Here is a 24,730-nt window from a genome sequence, read left to right on the forward strand (position 1 = left end):
TCCTCCTGCCAATTCCTCTCTTGCCTTCAATGTTTTCCTGTATTATCAGCTGAAGAAAGTGATACCTTTCCTTTCGTACCACATGGTCCAAGTAAGCTGTTTTCTTACGTTTGGTTGTTGCTAGCAGCTCTCCGTCTTTTTTTTCCTATTCTTAAGATCTCTTCATTTGTTTCCTTGCTGTTCATGGAATTCTAAGGATTCTTCGATACAACCACATCTCGAATGCTCCCAACATCTTCGTAGTGTTTACTTTAATTGTCCACCTTTCCACGCCATAGAAAAGTACTGACCACTCATAGCTCTTTATAAATCTAATTCTGAGAGTAAGATCAAAGTCAGTGTTTTTAAATATTTTATTTAATGTCATGAATGCACTGTGGACCACATCTCGACTGCTTACAACTTTTTTCATACTGTTTAATTTACTATTCCACGTCTGCTTTCCATGTCGGACGGCCAGTTCTGGCATGATCACGTCCCTACGTACTTGAATCTGTTCTCCCTGTATATGAGTTAATTGTTATGCATTAGTTCTACCTACTATTCAGTACTGTCCGCCAAACTGGGTCGCCTACGAAATTGGATAATCGGAAGATTTAGAGAAGGATCAAAGAAGAATGGCGCACCTCGTCTCAGCCAGCGCCAGGGTGTCACAGAAGTTCAAAAGGAATTCCGCAGAGATACTACAACATTGCGAGAAACATCTTTCGATAACAGACTTGTTACTTTCTACCGTTAATAGAGTGGTGAGCAAAGAATAAAATTAGAGAAACTCAGGCTCACACAGAGCGGCACCGACAATCTTTCTTCACACGCACCTTCTGAGAGTATTCTCTGCCATATACCAAATGAGGTACGGAGTATGAATCCGGACATAATGATATACTGACAGTCATTCCACGCCACAACGTACTTCATACAGCCCATGAGGACATACACCCACATTAATTCCACAAAGTCATTGGTTTTGCACAGTTTTCGATTATTCCTAAGGTTCATTTAGGTCAGGTGTTGATTTTACGAATATTATTGTACACATAAGATACAGGTGAAAAGTGTATCATTTTTTATGACGTGAACTCCAGTTTTGAAGTTGTAATCAAGTTTTGGCATACGCTTTTTCCAGTTCATTTAAATATTTAAATATTATGAATTCGCATTACATTTATGTCACGTCTGTGATGTACCAGGATTATTTTAGTATTTCACGCACTGTTTGTGATTTATAATTGTACATGCCATGGCTCGTATGTGAACGCTTCTTTTCTGCTATTTTGGAGACCAAACTGTGTTATCAAACTCTCAGGGCACCATTATGATTGTTTATGTTTGTGTTTTCGTGTCAAATGTGTCATTAAGTTGTCACACACACACACACACACACACACACACACAAATATATATATATATATATATATATATATATATATATATATATATATATATATATATATATACTGAAGTGCCAAAGGAACGGGTATAGATATGCGCATTCAAATACGGAGATATATAAACAGGTAGAAAACGGTGCCGCGGTCGGCGACGCCTGTATAAGCCAACAAGCGTCTGGTGCAGTTGTTTGATCGGTTACTGCTGCTACAATGGCAGGTTATCAATTTTTAAGTGACTTTGAACGTGGTGTTATAGTTGGCGCACGAGCGATGGAACACAGCATCTCCGATGTAGCGATGAAGGGGAGATTTTCCCGTACGACAATTACACGAGTGTACCATGAATATCAAGAATTCGGTAAAACATTAAGTCTCTGACATCGCAGCCGCCGGAAAAGCTCCTGCAAGAACGGGACCAACGACGACTGAAGAGAATCGTTCCACGTGACAGAGGTGCAATCCTTCAGCAAATTTCTGCAGATTTCAATGCTGGGCCATCAACAAGTGTCAGCGTACAAACCATTCAACGAAACGTCATCGATATGGGCTTTCGCCGCCGAAGGTCCACTCGTGTACACTTGATGACTGCAGGACAGAAAGCTTTACGCCTCCCCTAGACCCGTTAACACCGACATTGGACTGTTGATCACTGGTAAGTTGTTGCCTGGTCGGACGAGTCTTGTTTCAAATTGTATCGAGCGGATGTACGTGTACGGGTATGGAGACAATCTCTTGAATCCATGGACATTTCATGTCAGCGGGAGACTGCTCAAGCTGGTGGAGGCTCTGTAATCGTGTGGGGCATGTGCAGGGTGACATGGCACCACTGATACGTCTAAATACGAATCTGTCAGGAGAAACGTTCGTAATCATCCTGTCTGATCACTGCATCCATTCATGTCCATTGTGCATTCCGACGGACTTAGACAATTCCAGCAGGACAATGCGACACCCCACACGTCTAGAATTGCTACAGATTGGCTCCAGGAACACTACTGAGTTTCAGCCCTTCCACTGGCCACCTAACTCCACAGATGTGATCATCATTGAGCATATCTGGGATGCCTTGCAACGTGCTATTCAGAAGAGATCTTCATCTTCTCGTACTCTACGGATTTATGGACAGCCCCGCAGAATTCATGGTGTCACTTCCCTCCAGCACTACTTCAGACATTAGTGAAGTCCTCGCCATGTCGTGTTGCGGCACTTCTGCATGCTCGCGGAGGCCCTACACGATATTAGGCAAGTGTACCAGTTTCGTTGGTTCTTCAGTTTGTATATATATACGTGCGTGTCCGGGGGGGGGGGGGGGGGGGGGGAAGAGGGAGAAGGGTTTTGTTTTTGAACATTTCCTTCACTATAGCGGTGACATAAACTAAACTGAACTAAACTCAGTCCGAACAGGCCCTGGAAGGCCCAATGGTACCGACCGGCCGCCGTGTCATGCTCAGACCACAGGCGTAACTGTATACGGATGCGGATGTAGAGGGGTATGTGGTCAGCACACCGCTCTCACGGTCGTATGTCATAACGGTGAGATACATGTCGTAATCTCTTTGCATCGACAGGTACTTCTTACTTTGGCTATTCACTGTGATGACCCTCAAATCCTGTTGAAAATTTGTTATTGCGTGGCTATGTTTAATATGATGAAGATGAAATGACTGTTGTGCACCCACAGACATATCTGTTCCTTGTAGGGGTTATCAAATTCCTGGCCATTATTCCCAGGTAAAATGTGCCCACCTTCCCATAAGTTAAGTTTAACGAATTTTTGATAGTGGTAGGTATTTACCCAGAGTGTTAGGTTAATCTTATGGTTAAAACAAAGCGCCAGTTGTGCTTGTCACAAGAAACAGGCCCTTATTCAGGCGTTACCTTGGATCAGATAGCCGTGCGTTTTTTCCGATTTCTGGGATTATCTCTCTCACAAGTCTTCAAGCCTGATGATCTGTTGCTGACACCATATTTAGGTGGCACGATTTTTTAAGAAAAGTTGTGATAATTTTTTGCATAATAGAAACCTGGATATAAACTAAAATATTATTCTGTGTAAAGTACATGTTCTATACGGTGGTTTGGATGAGAGAAAAGTTCTGAAGCATTCATAATACGGCACACAAAATAAATGACTCTGCTAGTAGAAACTGCTGGCTGTTTTTTTTTTCCAAAATATTCACGAAACCAAAAGACGGCTGAAGACGGCAATACAGCTCATCACTCCAGTAGCTGACCTGTTGTTAACGCCATGAACCACCTGAAGTTGGACCTACCGCCCCAAAAGAGTTATAAGTACTCACTTTATGTGTGGTGTTTAATCCTGATACCTCATCAGCGCAGCTATGAAGTTTGACACAGTGGCTTATTCACAAGGTGGCTAACGAAGCTAGAATAATTCTAATATGTTCGCAGGTATGACAACTGACTTCAAGGAAGTACATTTCTATTTATCTGGCATTAGGCTATATATGTGGTATGAGAAAATAAGCAATTACGGTACAGAAATAGACCGATAAGAAACAGAAAAGCATGGAATTTTTCCGAGTTTCACCCTTTGTGCCATGATCACTTAAGAGAACAAATATTTGATTGTTGATATTGTTTCAGATGTGTACAAGTATTCATGAGAAACAGAGGACTCATAATTCTACCAAATTTCTACTACTATTTTAGGATCAGATTAGCACATAATATGGAATATAATGTGAACATCGCATATGTTTGACAATGTAGTTTTATGAGAACTATTGTTTCACATTTCTCAGTGTAATACGTACATATTTTGATGTTACACGAAAACATAGCGTCACTATTGGTTGTTCACGTCGCTGTCTGCCTTCTGTAGCACAAGTATACTCTTTATACAGATTTTTGCGAAGGGAAACAGTTATGAACTATCATGTGCTTGTGTCGTACACAATATAAAAAAATAAAATAAGACGATCAACCAGTAACTTAATCTCCATTGGCAGTCTTTCACTTTTTTCCAAATTTATCTGGCAAACGGCTGTTACTATGATGTTCACTCCTTTAAAACGTTGCAATTTTACTTAGTTTCTCTTAACAGTGTGTGATTTTCTTCCGTTTGTGATGGTTTTTATGCGGCCACAACAACATGACTGTGCACAGAAAAGTTACAGCTACTATATTTACTATACACTCATCTCCGTACAATGATAATGCTATAATAACGTGAACAACACCGCAAACAAGAACAAAACAAATACACTTTCACAAACGATGGCGACAGCCTAAGCAATATGCACCTCTTAAAAGAAGTACTCCAGAAATATCGCTGACGACAAATCTTAGAAAATAAATAAATAAAACTGTGCTGCACATGCGAGAAAATCACTTAAGCAGTTGGAAGTGCTGGTAGCTAAGTAAGAAATAATCTCCTGATGGTTGTGTAACAACAGGTACAACAATCTGGGTAACAGTGTGGAATGATGCAAAGTGATGTAGTGAACCCGAAGTAATATTTGATTTTTCCATGGACATGTTACAGGCCTTCTACTGTTCTCAATTTATGCAGAGCTTTTAACAATGTCTATTAAAGGCTTCTAGCAGCTGTAGAGGGATATTTGAAGATAAAGTTTCGATAAGGTACCCATATCTGGAAATGTGTATTTTGAATGTAAAATACTTTTGAAGATCGGATCACTTTGAAACCTCCCTCTTCAGTGTAAGAACACGAACTGAAAACAGGCCACTGTCGTCAGTCCATCTCGTAGTTATGAAATCACTTACCATTTTCGTCCGACTGCAACAACGGCTGCGAGAAGTTAGCAAGTTCGCAACAAGAGGGTTTAATAAGGCCTCCACGGACGCGCCGCACTCTCGGCTTTGAAAATGGCGTCCTTCGTCACGTAAAATAGAACCCGGCGGCGACTATTCGAAACATTCCCCAAGCCATGGGCTCCTATAGAGAATACAGGTCACAACTCATTGACTCTGCTTTTCCTTTACTGCGAATTAGGAGATTTGCAAATGACCCAATCTTCAGACACATAAGGGGCGATCAAACAGTTTCAATTCGGAGGCCGTACAGTCCCGAATCGGCATGCCAATCAGGCAAAATCGCCGTGAGCGTTGAGGCAATCACCCGCTGACTCACCAGGATGAAGATACACGTTTGGTTAAACAATGTTCCTGTTGTGAGGAAAAGTCCTCCACATCGTCGTCCGACAGGAATCTTCCACCGTTCAAGGCCTTTTTTCAGGGACCGAAGGCCTGATAACCGCGTGAGAATGGATCAAGATTGTAGGTCGGATAAAAAAGTGTCTCCCAGTTGAGTTAGCGTCAACTTCTCCCTCCCTCCGAGATCTGCCGGCATCTGGTGTCGAAGCGCGACCAACCAGGAACTTGGCGCACAATTCCGCAACGGTGGTTTTCAGCAGACGTACTGCCCCCTACACATTCTTCATTCTCAGATGGGTGTCACCGGCGTTTGTCCTTCGGCAGCCAAGGAAAGAGTAACAGCACGTTGATCCTGTCTGGAAGCATTGTTCTGGTAACCACGTTTGGTAATATACTGTCTGGATGTAAACTGCAAGGGTGAACAAAAAGTTTCCGTTTGATGGTGTTGCTGCAGTGCGTAGGAGTATGCAATATACCGCGACTCCGATGCGGGTATATAAGCACCAACATGTAGGGAAGGAACAAGTGTGGCATTCGCATCTTTCTGACATACGTGCAGTAAATGCGGAAACATGAACTGGGGCGACGTTATTACCAGAATAGAGCCGGCCGCTGTGACCAAGCGGTTCTAGGCGCTTCAGTCCGGAGCCACGCGGCTGCTACGGTCGCAGGTTCGAATCCTGCCTCGGGCAGGTGATGTCATTAGGTTAGTTAGGTTTACGTAGTTATAAGGTAGGGGACTGATGACCTCAGATGTTAAGTTCCATAGTGCTTAGCTCCGGACTGAAGCGCCTAGAACCGCTTGGTCACAGCGGCCGGCTCTATTCTGGTAATAACGTCGCCGCAGTTCATGTTTTCGCATTTACTGCACGTATGTCAGAAAGATGCGAATGCCACACTTGTTCCTTCCCTACATGTTGGTGCTTATATACCCGCATCGGAGTCGCGATATATTGCATACTCGTACGCACTGCAGCAACACCATCAAACGGAAACTTTTTGTTCCCCCTGCAGTTTACATCCAGACAGTATATTACCAAACGTGGTTCCTTATAAAAATTTTAAATTTCATTAACTTCCGATTGCACAATAATTAACAAAGAAACCCAGTGATACAATTAAAACACCTTAAATTGGAAATATGGCGTAGAAAGTAGTGTTGGGACGTCGAACCAAAGACTGCGTTTTATTCGCAGAACACAGAAAATCAACAGGTGTACTAAGAAAACTGCGTACACCAAGCTTGTCCGTCTTCCCGTGGAATATTACTAGGCAATATGGGATGCTTATCAGATTGGATTGACAGAAGACATCGAAAAAGTCGAAGAAGGGTAATTTCGTTTTGTGTTATCGCGAGATAGTGGGGGGAGGGGGGGGGGTAAGTGTCACGGATGATTTATGAAAGATGTCTGTATGATGTGATAAGTGGCAATTGATGCAAAAAAAAAAAAAAAAAGCGTGAGCTGCTCCGCATGAGTACTAAAACGAATCCGTTAAATTTCGGTTACGCGATAAATAATACAAATATAAAAACTGTCAGTTCAACTAAATACTTCGGGATTACCATTACGAATAACTTAAACTCCAACCATCACATAGAATACATTGTGGGGAAGGATGCGTTTTAATTGACAGAACAGTTAGGAGATGCAACGGGTGTACTAAAGTGATTGCCTATACTACGCTTGTCCGTCCTCTTCTGGAGTATTGCTGCGTGGTATGGATCCTTTCCACAAGGGATTGGCGGCGGGCGTCGAAAAAGCACAGACAGAGGGCCCGTATTGTGAGTGCCACGGGTATGATACGCGAGCTGGAGTGGCAATAATTATAAGAACCAGTTGTTGGTTGCGACGACATCTTTTCAGGAAATTTCAATCTCCAAGTTTCTTCTCCGGATGCGGAAATATTTTGTTGACAGCCCCTACATAGGGAGAAATGATCATCATAAATAAAATAAGAGAGGGCAAAGTTTCCACGAAATGCTGCAGGTTTTCGTTACTGGAAGGCCAAGAAATAGGAAGTATGAAGCCACAGTCAAACACGTAAGTGTCAGTTGCAGAGTAATGATGTTGATGTTGCAAATGGTCAAAACAATTTAAACGAACCGCAATACTTATGAAGTACATTGCATTATCTAGACAATATTCACGTATAGCTGTATATTCGATAATGCTTCTTAGAGACTTTTCTTAACTGTTGCTTTGTAGATTTATTTTGCGCTTGCAGAAGAGCGACAGGTTCTTATTTTTCTTGAAGGAATCCTCATATCGTCCCAGAATGTCCTTAATGACTACGGTTCATTCCACATGAACGAAAGCACTCTGTACCTTTGATACTTGATCTTATGTACCTACCTTTCCACAGGTAAGTCGCAGGTGTGAATGAAGAGATCTGCAGTTGTTGTAGTATCTCTAGCAGAGTTGCAACATTACAGCGTCTTCTGTTCTGTGAGTAGTAGAGTTAGACTGGTAGCAGGAAATAGAATATGGGAAACACGTCCGGCTTCGTCTCATTACTCCATCTTATTGCATGTTTCACTTACAGTACAGAGCATAACGTAGCTTAAACTCACAAAATCCTCAAACGAGGCGCTTACAGCTTACTAGCAGAATTAAACTGTAAATTTTTATTCATAAACATTGCTTGTGTCTTCTGAAGTCGTTCTTCAGCACATGCACCAGTTTTTCGTAATAACATCACAGTTATCACTGTTTCGAAAATGCCTTCTGTTGTTTAGTACCACGTAATTAAATTATATAGCAGATACAAAGTCTGAGCTATATATCAAACTCCAAAGACGATACAAGTGGAACAGCGATCAATGAAGCACAGATTGTCGAGTATCAGTGTTATGAATGACAGCACCCATAATGTCGAACGCAGATATGTCGAAATTGTGCCAGGGTGTCCGTTTTACATGGTTTGTTCACAAGAATGAGAGAAGCAATGAGCTGGAAGTCAAAAGATCTAAAGTCTGAGAAGGTATACAATAGAGAAATTTTGTTGTTACTGGTCATGTTGACAGTTGTTTGAATGATTCTGAGTACTGACGATATGTGCTATGGATTGGGTTCAAATGGCTCTGAGCACTATGGGACTTAACATCTATGGTCATCAGTCCCCTAGAACTTAGAACTACTTAAACCTAACTAACCTAAGGACAGCACACAACACCCAGCCATCACGAGGCAGAGAAAATCCCTGACCCCGCTGCTATGGATTGGATCTGACAATGAGTGGAGGTAACGTAACAAATTACAATACATTTACTTGGAGAAATGGCATTTGAACGCAGCTGTGGCCTCGAACGTCGTAATGGTGAGAAAAATCCTATCAATCAAGCAACTACACAAGCGTATTTTCCCGTGATATGTTTGTCATTACCAAACAATGCAGAACTGACGGAACAGAAGTATTCTGTACAATTCAGACTTTTTACTGCAAGTAACCACGGGAAGATAGATGCAATTTTCATGTTAATAGACGTGGTCTACCGAAAATAATTCTACGTAACAGGTCGTTTTGTTCCACACATTGACAATTTCTCTTAAACAGATTGTATGAATACAACCATAATGTGTTTGTCATGAGAAGATAAGCGGAATGTTCTCTAATACGGGTTGATCTGTGTCCTAAGTGTTATTATTTACTTCAGCACATTCACGAACGACGGAACTGGGATTTTGAAAAACGGCTGAGTTATTATACGCAACAGACGTGCCACAAGCCGTATGTTGGAATTATTGTCGAAGGAAATGCGGTTGTCTAAACCAGGCCCATCCAAGAATTGCGCGCCGGCGGGAGTGACCAAGCCCCGCGGGCGCAAGACAGTGTAGTTCAGCGCCTCGTCCGCGACCGTGTGTCGCTAGTGTCGCCATAGGAGCGAGAGAGAGAGAGAGAGAGAGAGAGAGAGAGAGAGCTCCAGAGCGAGTGAGACCGCATAGCACTGCTCTGCGCTGGACTGTCCCGCGGTCAGATCTAACGTAAACAAAATATTCTATTTTAGAATTAATTTTATGTAAGGGATATAGAGTCTCATTCTTACTTTTAGTAGTTACAAGTAAGTATTTTTTGTTATACTTCGTGCTACAATTTTTTGTATCCATTTTCAGAGTTTAGAAATCGGATCCTTAGTTTGCTGTTCTTTACGTAATAATTTTAACTGACCAAGTTTGAAAAATTATTAAAACAGAATTAAGGTTATAAAGCTCTTTAATTGTTACATTCAGCATTGTTAAAGAAGACAATTAACATTTTACACGTTTTTCTTTTTCGAGGAAACGATTTTGTCTAGGCTTGGTACAATATTCCGTGAGACTGCTAACCTCAAAAAATTGGTCAAATTTTTATCGCCAAGCAATGAACGGTTCTTAGTTTTAGCAAGCTTTAAAAGAGAGAAAAAGCGCTCACAGATATACGTGCAACCAAACATTGAGAGAACTTTGGCCGTGTGCTTGTGCAAAAGAGGATATTTCTCTCGTGGAAGACAGCTGTAAAAGTCATCCAAAGTTTTACACATATGAAAGCGGTCCTTCAGGCGGATTTGGCACTGTAGGTCAATCAGCTCTAGTTGAAGCACTTGTGAGACGTCCTCTGCCCGAAGGGGAAACGGACGAACAAATATATCTATCGGCTGGCGTTCGGGCGGTGCTCGGCCACTGCGACAACATAACGAATTCGCCCGGGGCGCTGGCCGCGGGCGATCGCGTTCGCTAGCGCCCCAGGGGCACAGTTTGGACGAGCCTGGTCTAAACGAAAACAAACGCAATTGTTCGTCATGGAGATTACAGAATTACCTATAGTGGTACATTCTCCAGAAAAAAAATTGCATACACACGTAAAAGACTAACAAGTAAAAGATCGACATTCATAAATATGTAAAAAGCTAAGAGTGAAATAAGAAGCCATAAACAGAAACGTCATCCAAGGTTCGATAGAAAACAATATTTTTACTGAATGTGTCTTATATCTTGGATTTAGTTGGGTGTAGCTCCTAGCGGGGATCCACACCAACGAAAACCCGGTTTCGACAGGATGAGAGCATCAAAGAAGTTCAAGGGCTTTTCTGCGAAGGAAAACGTAGTGATCCTCTGTTGATAAAGTATGACACGAGCCGACACAGTATTGTGTACGGTCTATGACAAATTTTTATCGTTCTCCGTATAAGAGATATACGAGTTACGTGCTGTAGTAAAGAGGAAGGAGATAGGGAGGTACTACACAATCCGAATTATAGAAATCCTAACAAAAAATTTACTTGCCAGTGTGGGCCAAAAAATTAAAAAGAACAATGTTGTTAACTATGAGGCCACTCCTCAAAAGATGCTGGAGAAGTCATATAATTGGATAAAAAAGAACTGTGACTGGTAGCAAGCTCAGTAATACCTGTTTATGCTGTATATTTTAACAAACAGTAACCGTCGAGCAAAAGCCGCTACGACTGTAAGTTTCTATGTTACTTGTTGGTTGCTGAACGTAGGTTCAGAAGGTGACAGTCGAACAGCTTCTCAAACCGTTCTACGTAGTTGAAAATGAAGCTGGAGGAAGTGCGACGCATGGGAGACCACTGACTGTTACTCTGTGAACTGCATCTACTTGCTTAGAAGATTATCTGTATGAGGTAGCGAAGTTAGAGCCTGCCTACCAAGAAAGTAATGCAACAAGCTCGTTGTAGGGGAGTGTCGGAGATGAACGGTTCAGCACCACTGTAGATTCAAGAGCGTGTAGTAGAAACGACTATAACAACTGTAGTTCGTCAAGAATCGTCAATACCGACAAACAGTTCAAAGACTTTGCCGAATAGCACGGCCAGTTATTTGTTTGGAACGTGTTTGACATCGTGCTACGTACTCTTGCGTGTGTGTGTCTCACTCGACTGTCCTCCAGACTAACACTGAGCAACTTGTCCCGCGATTTGCACGCCTTGACACGTCGGCACAGGTCGTGAAAAGTTGTGAAGACAGCCCCAGGGCTCCGTTGAGCGGTCGGCGGCGGCTACTGCTCGGCCATGGCGGCCTCCTCGCCGCAGAAGTAGGACGTGTGCATCGAGTAGAGCCTGTCGATGGGGTTGAGGCCCTGCGGCGGCAGGAAGAGCGGCTGCGCCTGGGGGTGGACGTGCGGCTGGTGGCTCTGCGGGTGCGGCGCCCCGTAGCCGGCGAAGCCCAGCGACAGGTAGCTGCCGCCCCCGCCGCCGCCGCCGCCCCCGCCGCCCACGGCTCCGTTGCTACCGCCCCCGCCGCCTCCGCCGTCGCCGCCCCCAGGGCCGGACAGGTCCAGCTTCTCGTGGCCACCAGCGCCCGTCACTCCTGGAGACAGCACAACACTGCACAAACACGGAAACAAACAAGACATGACTTATAAACGTACCGTGTTTATTAAGCGAATTTTGCACATTGAGCATTCACACTGTACATTGCTAACTCCAAATACTAGGCATATATATTTGTTAAACACATATTTCATCAAAGGTGGACATACTTGTCGATAGGATGTTATGCGTACTTGTAGAAAACTACCTGACAATTTCGACTTTGCTCGGATACGCCTTTTTTACAATTTTCTACACACATCAAAAAAAGTTTCGCATCATTCCGGTTCCCAGAACTCCTGAAAATTGACGTTGACTGTGGATGTTGTATCAAAGACAAAGTCCCTTTGACTGTTCAGAGATGGCTGGCAGGAGTGGCCGAGCAGTTCTAGGCGCTTCACTCTGGAACCGCGCGACCACTACGGTCGCAGGAAAGCATGCTGCCTCGGGCATGGATGTGTGTGATGTCCTTAGGTTGGTTAGGTTTAAGTAGTTCTAAGTTCTAGGGGACTGATGACCTCAGATGTTACGTCTCATAGTGCTCAGAGCCATTTGAACCTTTTGTTCAGACATGGCACTAAATACGTCCAAAGATGCAAACAACCATGATGAGGGAGCAGCGTCTCAGCGTCTATTAGACGGGGGAGGGGGGGGGGGTGCGACAGCAGATCAGTTCCAGTCATTCCACCAGGAAGGAGGTACACGGCTCGTGTTGTCTGTAGTTCAACCATGCCTAGACGGTCAATACCGTGGTTCGATTGCGTCCGCATTGTTACTTTGTGCCAGGAAGGGCTCTCAACGAGGGAAGCGTGCAGGTGTCTCGGAGTGAACCGAAGCGACGTTGTTCGGACATGGAGGAGATGTAGAGAGACACGAACTGTCGATGACATGCCTCGCTCAAGCCGTCCAAGGGCTACTACTGCGGTGGATGACCGCTAACTACCGATTATGGCTCGGAGGAACCCTGACAACAACGCCACCATGTCGAATAATGCTTTTCGTACAACCACAGGACGTCGGGTTGCGACTCAAACTGTGCGCAACAGGCTGCATGATGCTCAACTTCGCTTCCGATGACCCTGGCGAGGTCCATCTATGCAACCACAACAGCATGCAGTGCGGTACAAATGGGCCCAACGACATGCCAAACGGACCTCTTAGGGTTGGCATCATGTTCTCTTCACCGATGAGTGTCTCATATGCCTTCAACCAGACAATCGTCGGAGAAGTGTTTGGAGGCAACCCGGTCAGGCTGAACGCCTAAGACGAGCGGGTGCAGCAAGGTGAATGTTCACTGCTGTTTTGTGGTGGCATTATGTGGGGCCGACGCACGCCACTGGTGGTCAAGAAAGCAGCCGTAATGGCTGTACGATACGTGAATGCCATCCTCCGACCGATAGTGCAACCATATCGGCAGCATATTGGTCGAGGCATTCGTCTTCATGGACGACAATTAGCGCCCCCATCGTGCACATCTTGTGAATGACTTCCTTCAGGATAACGACATCGCTAGACTAGAGTGGCCAGCATGTTCTCCAGACACGAGCCCTGTCGAACATGTCTGGGATAGATTGAAAAGGTCTGTTTACGGACGATGTGAACCACCAACCACTCTGAGGGATCTACTGTGGATAGTATGCCACGGCGAATACAGGCATGCATCAATGCAAGAGGAAGTGCTCTGGGTATCAGAGGTACCGGTGTGTACAGCAATCTGGACTACCACCTCTGAAGGTCTCTCTGTATGGTAGTACAGCATGCAATGTGTGGTTTTCATGCGCAATAAAAACGGTAAAAGTGATGTTTATGTTGATCTCTAAATTCCAATTTTCTGTACAGGTTCCGGAACTCTCGGAACTGAGGTGATGTGTATATTAGAAACGAAAACAAAAGATGAAGTGTGTTTGTAGCGTCATTCCGAAAAAGATTCATTTCCGTGTAATCGTGAAGATACGTTTGAAATTATGAAACAGTTTACTACGATCGTGGACAGTTTCTGCACGCTGGACACAGCTACTTCGCATGTCTACAACCCGATTTCGGAAACGTCTCTATGACAACGTCTCTTCATAGCTCTTTAGACAGCTGTTGTTTTCGCCTACAGAGGTTAATACTTCGCAGTTAAAAGCTGTCAAAAGAGCTGCCAGGTAACAGCGATTTTCTTTAGTCAACTCGACTGTAGGAGTGACTTAGTAGTAACGAATAAACGCAATAAAACTTCATGCATGATGCCACATTTTTCACGCTTTCCAATCTTTATGACGTCATATCTCTTGAAATATGCGTCGTACAGTGATCTATTTCTGTAGGTACACTCAGCGGCATATGCTTGCGGAATGTGTTGCGGATAGAGTCAGTAGCAAAGTAGTAATAAATTTAAATATCGTTAACAATGCAATAGGTTTTCACGCATCTCAGTGTTTATGACGTTGTATCTCGTGAACTATGGCTGTTACCATGATGTAATACTGTAGGTACTCTTATGGTATATGTGGATACTGTTTGCGAAATTCATTGCAAATAGAGTTAGTAGCACAGAAGTAATAAATTAAAACCTCATGCATGATGTGGTAGGTTTTCACGCATCTCAGTGTTTCTGACGTCATACCTCCTGAACTATCATATGTATGTATTATTAGCCCCACAGAAATTGTTGCCTGACGGTGAAGGACAAGTGTACTAAGTTTTCTTGAGATTCATCCAGAACTTGAGGAGGCGAGGTGTAACATACACGTAGACATAATGATGGTGATGAGGCCCCATACTCCTGGACAGAGCGTAGGGGACGATTCGGGAGACCCGCACCGCCGTACAAGCCAAGGTCCTAGAGGAGGTGGTTTGCGATTGCCTTCCTCCGACCGTAATGGGGATGAATGATGATGATGAGGAAGACACAAGACCCAGCCATCTCGAGGCAGGTGAAAACCCCTTACCCCGCCGGGAATCGAACCCGGGGCCCGGTGCTCAGGAAGCGAGAACGCTACCGCGGGACCACGAGCTGCGGACCACGTAGACAGACATCCCTTTTTATAATATTTGTATGGGTACACTTATTTACCTTTTTCCGATCGCTGATTTATTATCACAAAAAGACCGGGTTCTGGCATTGTCATCCATCTCTTGATCATTCTTCATGGTTGCACAGTAATTGTCACAGTGAAACCGATAATGACCAGTTACGACGAGAGATGATCTGAAGTTGAATGACACTGCTCTAAACCGTTCTGTTTGACATAATAAAAACAGTGATCGACGAACGGAAAATTAGTGTATTTTCTTTATATATTTCAGTTTCTGGTAACTCAAATGATATCATCAGTGCTTTCCACATATTATCAAGTCATCCTCGGGGAAGATCAGTTTGGATTCCGTAGAAATGTTGGAACACGTAAGGCAATACTGACCCTACGACTTATCTTAGAAGAAAGATTAAGGAAAGGCAAACCTACGTTTCTAGCATTTGTAGACTTAGAGAAAGCTTTTGACAATGTTGACTGGAAATCTCTCTTTCAAATTCTGAAGGTGGGAGGGGTAAAATACAGGGAGTGAAACGCTATTTACAATTTATACAGAAACCAGATGGCAATTATGACGGAGAGGAAAGGGAAGCAGTGGTTGGGAAGGGAGTGAGACAGGGTTGTAGCCTCTCCCCGATGCTATGCAATCTGTATATTGAGCAAGTAGTAAAGGAAACGAAAGAAAAATTTGAAGTCGGTATTAAAATCCATGGAGAAGAAATAAAAACTTTGAGGTTCGCCGATGACATTGTAGTTCTGTCAGAGACAGTAAAGGACTTGGAAGAGCAGTTGAACGGAATGGACAGTGTCTTGAAAAGAGGGTATAAGATGAAAATCAAGAAAAGCAAAACGAGAATAATGGAATGTAGTAGAATTAAATCGGGTGATGCTGCGGGAATTAGATTAGGAAATGAGACGCTTAAAGTAGTAAATTAGTTTTTCTATTTGGGGAGCAGAATAACTGATGATGGTCGAAGTAGGAAGGATATAAAATGTAGACTGGCAATGGCAAAGAAAGCGTTTCTGAAGAAGAGAAATTTGTTAACATCGAGTATAGATTTAAGTGTCATGAAGTCGTTTCTGAAAGTATTTGTATGGAGTGTAGCCATGTATGGAAGTGAAACATGGACAATAAATAGTTTGGACAAGAAGAGAATAGAAGCTTTCGAAATGTGGTGCTACAGAAGAATGCTGAAGATTAGATGGGTAGATCACATAACTAATGAGGAGGTACTGAATAGGATGGGGGAGAAGAGGTGTTTGTGGCACAACTTGAGTAGAAGAAGCGATCGGTTGGGAGGGCATATTCTGAGGCATCAAGGGATCACCAATTTAGTATTGGAGGGCAGCGTGGAAGGTAAAAATCATAGAAGGAGACCAAGAGATGAATACGATAAACATATTCAGAAGGATGTTGGTTGCAGTAGGTACTGGGAGATGAAGAAGCTTGCACCGGATAGAGTAGCATGGAGAGCTGGATCTAACCAGTCTCTGAACTGAAGACCACAACTACAACAACAATTCGAAACAGGTAATGATCATATTATGTTACCTGAACTTGAAAGATAAAATAAAACTGCACCTCAACCTCTGATACACTGCCGAAGACTAAAATTGCAGGATGATGAAAGCGGCATCAAATAAGCGTCTATTTGGCATGAAATCTGTTATACCGCCCAGCCACATTACTGTGACCTCTTGTCGAAACTGTAAATATCCACATTTTGCAGAGCGACCTGCTGCGAGACGTGCGGCGAGAGGTCGCGGAAGGTACCGACAGCCGTGTGGAGCCGCGCCGACTCCAGCGCCGCGGCCAGCTGTGCCAGGTTTCTCTGCTGAGGTTCCATCGCGCGAAACAGCCCGACCGCGGTGGTCCCGCAGATTCTCGTTGGGTTTAGGTCCTGGGAGTGCTGTCGCCAGGGGAACACGGTTAACTCACCCCGGTGCTCTTCGAACCACGGACGTACATTGGGAACTGTGTGACACGTTTTGGTAGATGCCATCGTGTTCAGGAAAAACAAACTACATGTAGGGGTAGGTACGATTCTGAGTGGTAGATGTGTTGATCCATCGTGCTTCCATAATGAGGAGATTACTGACGAAATGCCACGAAAACCTTCCGCTTCGTTCTCCGGCCTGGACCCCTCTGTTTTCAGACGTTTCACGCCGTACACGCCAGTGGCCAGCTGTCAGATGGACCCTAAAGCGTGATTCATACGAAAACACGACCTGTCGCCGATCAGCGCACCGCCAGTTGTGGTACCGGCGTGCAAAGTCCAGCCTTCGTCGCCGATGAACGGCTGTCAGCATTGGAGCGTGAGCCAGGCGGCTGCTGCGGTGGACCTTATGCAGCAACGTTCGCTGAGCGGTCGCTGAGGAGACACTGCCCACCTGCGCCGTCAGTTGCTCAACACTTGTACTCCTGTTCTCCTGGTCGCATTTCCGTAGTCACCGTTCACCCGTGTGACGTACGGCCCGTGGTGCACCACAGCTGTTTTGGATAGCGCCATATTGCTGCGCGCAGTTTACTTCACCCACGGCGGCACTCGAATAGTTTCCAAACCTAGCCGTTTAGGATATCCTTCGATCCTTCGCATGAAACGCAACGATCAGACTCATTTTGGACATTAGAAAAATCGGTCCGTTTCCACATTGCGACAATGACTGCACTGTTTTCCGCGTCCCGCCGACACGCTTTGTATGCCTTCCACTGTTAGTTCTACCACCTGCCCTCAGTGAGTGGTTGTTGCACATTGGCGTTGCGGTCACGTTAATGTGACTCGGCCGTGTACATGGTTACATGTACAGATGATTAACATGCCAGTAAAATCGCTCAAAGTAAGTGGGAGCAACATTATCCAAATTCTGCATCTAAGGAAAATTTATGTCGCGGGTTCCTCGTTCAGTTATCGCAGCTGAATGCTTTCTGTTTGTGAGATGACAGTGTTACGACGCGCCTAAGGAGGAGCAGCGTCTACCAATAGGGGTAGGAGAGCGCTATGATCGTGGCCTATCGAGACTGCAGTTTATAGTCGTGCGACATTACTCGCGTTGGTGAAGACCCCACCACTGATGTGCGAATATCGAAACACAGGATTGAGGAAGGGCATTCTCAGTGGCCCCGCATGACAGCCCCCGAGATTGCAACCGTGACGTTCGTTCGGACGTGTGGAATCGTGCAGCCACAACACCTTCTATCGATGTGGACATTGTCTTGTCTGAACGAGGGACAAGAACAGGGACAGTGGGACGACGTCTGGACACCCACGGGCTGTCAGCGTTGCCTCGGCTTCTCTTGACACTGCAGCGGAGAGAGAGAGAGAGAGAGAGAGAGAGAGAGAGACGCTGGCAGTCAGTGGCGGACCCAACAACTCTGGACAGTGGAGTGGCACCACCTCCTCATTTCAGACGAGTCCCGGTTCTGCACACACTGCCTCTATGGACGTGACCGTGTTTTGGGACTGAAGAAAACGAATGTTGCCGGATTTCTTTCTTCATCTTCATACTGGCCCTGGTGATGATGATGATGATGACGTTTGGTTTGTCGGGAGCTCAACTGTGCGGTCATCAGCGCCCGTACAATGTCCCAATCTTTACACAGTCCAATTCTAGTCACGTTCACTAATGGTGATGATGATGAAATGATGCGAACAACACAAACGCCAGTCCTCGGGCAGAGAAAATCCCCAACCCCGCCGGGAATCGAGCCCGGGACCCCGTGATCCAACGGGCCCTGATGGTATGATGCGCAATGCACTACCAAACACGAGCACCTACAGGTCGCATAGCTAGTAATTTGGACAGCAACCATTACATTTTTGATGTGTTAAGGCCGGTGACTGTGCCCTACCTCTAAGGTCTTAATGGCGTCTTTCAGCAAGATAATGCAAGACAGTGTGTTGACCAACCTGTCCTGAGCGACCTGGACACACAGGGAGTTCCTCTGTTCGCCCCAGTCGGCACGTTCTTCAGTTCTTTAGTTCGGTGGGCGACAGTACTCGAGAGCCATCACGACTGAAGAGCTCTGGCATCGAGTTGGAGCAGCAGGACTTACGTATCCGAGTCTGTCAGTCGAGGTCAGTCCGACTCGGTGCTCAAGAGGCTTAGAGCTGCTGTTATTGCCCAAGTTACCTTATGCGAGGGTCACAGTTCGACCATTACGAATTCTGCATGCAAATTACAGGGCTATTCTTTCGACTCGTGACATATTTTCGATCTTGCCATCAGTAAGGATAAATTTCAATATTTCTTACCACTTTTAAAGGCAACCCAACACTCCTGCAGCTTGTAAATTTATAAAAAATATTCTTTCGAAGACTTCACATGAATCTAATCGTTTTCTTCATCTTACTGTTATATATATATATATATATATATATATATATATATATATATATATATATAAGCTGTGTGTGTTGTCTTAGGGCTCTTTCGATAGTTCGTTCGTAGGAAGCTTTTGTTCATTTACTTGCTCTTAGACATATTTGCCGCACAAGTTGAGGGAAGACGTATAGAAGTCGGATCTCTCGACGAAGCATGGAGCAAAGCGAGGTTACTGGTCGCTGCTTGTACGACTACGCCAAGGAACGGAACATACGACGACCCTCTGTATTCATTATGAAACGGTTTCTTCGTAAATGGTTTACATTTCTGAATACCTATTCTGCCGCAATGACCGCAAACGTGGATCAAACTATTCAGTGAACAACACAGAATTAATGATGAAGCTACTGTGCTACGTGCTGTACCTTGATTGCGAATATACAGTACTGGCCATTAAAAATGCTACACCACGAAGATGACGTGCTACAGACGCGAAATTTAACCGACAGGAAGAAGACGATGTGATATGCAAATGATTAGCTTTTCAGAGCATTGACACAAGGTTGGCGCCGCCCAAAAGGGAGGAAGTGTTGCTGGTCCAGGGGTTTGAGCACGGACATATCTCTCTATTATGTCCCATAAATGTTCGATGGGATTCATGTCGGGCAATCTGGGTCGGCAGATCATTCGTTCGAATTGTCCAGAATGTTCTTGAAACCAACAACAATTGTGGCTCGGTGACATGGCACATCGTCATCCATAAAAATTCCATTCAATAATGGCTGCAAGTGGTCTCGACTAGCCGAACAATCATTTTCAGTCAATGATCGGTTCAGTTGGACCAGGGGTCCCAGTCTATTACAAATAAACACAGCCCACGCCATTATGGAACCATCGCGAACTTGCACAGTGCCTTCTTGACAACTTTGGTCCATGGCTTCGTGGGGTCTGCAACATACTCGAACACTACCGTCTTACCAACTGCGATTGCTTGTGAATTAGTATATTTGTGATAACCGAATCAAAATCTCTACAACCGCGCCAGAGATAGGCCTGAGCGTACACACAGAAATTACGGTTAGGGACTTTAGTTTCTACACTCCTGGAAATTGAAATAAGAACACCGTGAATTCATTGTCCCAGGAAGGGGAAACTTTATTGACACATTCCTGGGGTCAGATACATCACATGATCACACTGACAGAACCACAGGCACATAGACACAGGCAACAGAGCATGCACAATGTCGGCACTAGTACAGTGTATATCCACCTTTCGCAGCACTGCAGGCTGCTATTCTCCCATAGAGACGATCGTAGAGATGCTGGATGTAGTCCTGTGGAACGGCTTGCCATGCCATTTCCACCTGGCGCCTCAGTTGGACCAGCGTTCGTGCTGGACGTGCAGACCGCGTGAGACGACGCTTCATCCAGTCCCAAACATGCTCAATGGGGGACACATCCGGAGATCTTGCTGGCCAGGGTAGTTGACTTACACCTTCTAGAGCACGTTGGGTGGCACGGGATACATGCGGACGTGCATTGTCCTGTTGGAACAGCAAGTTCCCTTGCCGGTCTAGGAATGGTAGAACGATGGGTTCGATGACGGTTTGGATGTACCGTGCACTATTCAGTGTCCCCTCGACGATCACCAGTGGTGTACGGCCAGTGTAGGAGATCGCTCCCCACACCATGATGCCGGGTGTTGGCCCTGTGTGCCTCGGTCGTATGCAGTCCTGATTGTGGCGCTCACCTGCACGGCGCCAAACACGCATACGACCATCATTGGCACCAAGGCAGAACCGACTCTCATCGCCGAAGACGACACGTCTCCATTCGTCCCTCCATTCACGCCTGTGGCGACACCACTGGAGGCGGGCTGCACGATGTTAGGGCGTGAGCGGAAGACGGCCTAACGGTGTGCGGGACCGTAGCCCAGCTTCATGGAGACGGTTGCGAATGGTCCTCGCCGATACCCCAGGAGCAACAGTGTCCCTAATTTGCTGGGAAGTGGCGGTGCGGTCCCCTACGGCACTGCGTAGGATCCTACGGTCTTGGCGTGCATCCGTGCGTCGCTGCGGTCCGGTCCCAGGTTGACGGGCACGTGCACCTTCCGCCGACCACTGGCGACAACATCGATGTACTGTGGAGACCTCACGCCCCACGTGTTGAGCAATTCGGCGGTACGTCCACCCGGCCTCCCGCATGCCCACTATACGCCCTCGCTCAAAGTCCGTCAACTGCACATACGGTTCACGTCCACGCTGTCGCGGCTTGCTACCAGTGTTAAAGACTGCGATGGAGCTCCGTATGCCACGGCAAACTGGCTGACACTGACGGCGGCGGTGCACAAATGCTGCGCAGCTAGCGCCATTCGACGGCCAACACCGCGGTTCCTGGTGTGTCCGCTGTGCCGTGCGTGTGATCATTGCTTGTACAGCCCTCTCGCAGTGTCCGGAGCAAGTATGGTGGGTCTGACACACCGGTGTCAATGTGTTCTTTTTTCCATTTCCAGGAGTGTATATATGTGTAGAAGGTATGTTAACAGTGCTGGAAAATGAAGTGAAGTGATATTTGGGAATAGATATTAAGGTCCATCGATACTGTTTCACTTTAGGTGACAGAGTAGTACCCATTGTCTCTGTGTTGCAATGTTCCTTTCTACCTGAAAATTACACCCCGAGCGAGGTGGCGCAGCGGTTAGCACACTGGACTCGCATTCGGGAGGACGACGGTTCAAACCCGCGTCCTGACATCCTCATTCAGGTTTCCTGTTGTTGTTGTTGTTGTTGTTGTTGTGGTCTTCAGTCCTGAGACTGGTTTGATGCAGCTCGCCATGCTACCCTATCCTGTGCAAGTTTCTTCATCTCCCAGTACCTACTGCAACCTACATCCTTCTGAATCTGCTTAGTGTATTCATCTCTTGGTCTCCCTCTACGATTTTTACCATCCACGCTGCCCTCCAATGCTAAATTTGTGATCCCTTGATGCCTCAAAACATGTCCTACTAACCGGTCTCTTCTTCTCGTCAAGTTGTGCCACAAACTCCTCTTCTCCCCAATTCTATTCAATACTTTCTCATTAGTTATGTGATCTACCCATCTAATCTTCAGCATTCTTCAGTAGCACCACATTTCGAAAGTCTCTATTCTCTTCCTGTCCAAACTATTTATCGTCCATGTTTCACTTCCAGGTTTCCTGTGATATCCCTAAATCGCTTCAGGCAAATGCCAGTTGGTTCCTTTAAAAGGAGACGGCCGACTTCCTTCCCCATTCTTCCCTAATCTCACGGGACCGATGACCTCACTGTTTGGTCCCCTTCCAAAAATCAACCAAACAAACCCTCTTGAAAAACACCGGCACCACATACTAAGACTGTAGTAATAAGGTAATTTCGCTTGGGATGAGAAGGTCGAAGAACTTCGAGGCTCCTCCTCCCCAGTGGCATCCTGCATAGTGTTTAAAGTATATTGCACACAAGCAGTAATGTATTGCTCGTCTTATTGTGTGCAGACAGAAGTATATTCTCGTCTCTATTCAAAGCTGTAATCAATGAATTTCATATATCAGAAATGCATTAAGTTATTTAAGGAATAATGCATTCAAGTAGCAATGAACTACATTCTATTGCAACTAACAAGTTACAAACGTAAGTGTATTTCTCATGTCAAGCTAAAGTTCATGTATACCATGTATGAAGTGCTCAAAGAGCATTTAATCTGTATAATCTGTGTAAACATACATTAGCACAAACCATTTCAGATGAGAATAGCTCGAGGTTGTACCGAGACCTTCTCATCTGAAATAGGCCATTACTAACCGAAATCGTCTCTCTATATTACAAATTATTCTTAACCACGCTCTTTGTGTTACATTTTCTTTCTTTTTATTTTTCTTTGACATTAGCATGGTGTAAATTATATTCTCATCAACTAGGTAGTAACAAATTATATGGAACCATTTTAACAATTGTTAAGCATTCAATTCGCTGTAACCTCAGAGAAATCTTTTTATATTATGTTCTTTAAATTAGTTTTAAAAAAGCATTAACAACTGTATACCAATAAGACTGTAACAATGACAAGTCTTTGCTATTAGATTCAGAAGCATCCGACCCGCCTTCAAGGCGGTGGGTTACTCTGTACCGTTAATGTAATAAATAAATAAAATACACAAATAATCTTGAAAATTACAGCTTTTCTGGCATCGGTAGTTCCTTGGATGAAGGAGCAGCCCTCTATAAAACCACAGGTAGGTGACTTGGTGCACGCTGGTTAGAAACTCCCATCGCATACGTGCGCGGTGCGCAGTGAGAACGTAAATAACCTTGCATACAGAAATACATCTGAATTCGGCCGTATTGCTGAAAAAACTTCAAAAATGTGTGTGAAATCTTATGGGACTTAACTGCTAAGGTCATCTGTCCCCAAGCTTACAGAGTACTTAACTTAAAATATCCTAAGGACAAGCAAGGGGAAACTACAGCCGTAATTATTCCCGAGGACATGCAGCTTTACTGAATGATTAAATGATGATGTCGTCCTTTTGGGTAAAATATTCCGGAGGTAAAATAGTCCCCCATTCGGATCTCCGGGCGGGGACTACTCAAGAGCACGTCGTTATCAGGAGAAAGAAAACTGGCGTTCTACGGATCGGAGCGTGGAATGTCAGATCCCTTAATCGGGCAGGTAGGTTAGAAAATTTAAAAAGGGAAATGGATAGGTTAAAGTTAGATGTAGTGGGAATTAGTGAAGTTCGGTGGCAGGAGGAACAAGAGTTTTGGTCAGGTGATTACAGGGTTATAAATACAAAATCAAATAGGGGTAATGCAGGAGTAGGTTTAATAATGAATAAAAAAATACGAGTGCGGGTAAGCTACTACAAACAGCATAGTGAACGCATTATTGTGGCCAAGATAGACACAAAGCCCATGCCTACTACAGTAGTACAAGTTTATATGCCAACTAGCTCTGCAGATGATGAAGAAATTGATGAAATGTATGACGAGGTAAAGAAATTATTCAGGTAGTGAAGGGAGACGAAAATTTAATAGTCATGGGTGACTGGAATTCGTCAGTAGGAAAAGGGAGACAAGGGAACATAGTAGGTGAATATGGATTGGGAGGAAGAAATGAAAGAGGAAGCCGCCTTGTAGAATTTTGCACAGAGCGTAACCTAATCATAGCTAACACTTGGTTCAAGAATCATAAAAGAAGGTTGTATACCTGGAAGAATCCTGGAGATACTAAAAGGTATCAGATAGATTATATAATGGTAAGACAGAGATTCAGGAACCAGGTTTTAAATTGTAAGACATTTCCAGGGGCAAATATGGATTCTGACCACAATCTACTGGTTATGATCTGAAGATTTAAACTGAAGAAACATGCAAAAAGGTGGGAATTTAAGGATATGGGACCTGGATAAACTGAAAGAACGAGAGGTTGTAGAGAGTTTCAGGGAGAGCATAAGGGAACAATTGACAGGAATGGGGGAAAGAAATACAGCAGAAGAAGAATGGGTAGCTCTGAGGGATGAAGTAGTGAAGGCAGC

At 44.7% G+C, this 24,730-nt stretch overlaps 1 protein-coding gene across 1 annotated transcript in view; it reads right to left on the reverse strand.

Moving 5' to 3' along the window:
• Nucleotides 1–11,026: 11,026 nt before the first annotated feature.
• LOC126260767 (LIM homeobox transcription factor 1-beta) overlaps nucleotides 11,027–24,730 on the reverse strand; it is a gene marked incomplete at its 5' end in the record, with an annotated part of 258,963 nt that continues 245,259 nt past the window's right edge. The window contains one exon of the mRNA XM_049958105.1: nucleotides 11,027–11,660. Within this exon, the coding sequence (XP_049814062.1) occupies nucleotides 11,526–11,660 (135 nt within the window). The remainder of the gene's footprint in view (nucleotides 11,661–24,730) is intronic.

This window comes from Schistocerca nitens, chromosome 5 (genome assembly GCF_023898315.1).
Source record: "Schistocerca nitens isolate TAMUIC-IGC-003100 chromosome 5, iqSchNite1.1, whole genome shotgun sequence".
Lineage (NCBI taxonomy): Eukaryota > Metazoa > Arthropoda > Insecta > Orthoptera > Acrididae > Schistocerca > Schistocerca nitens.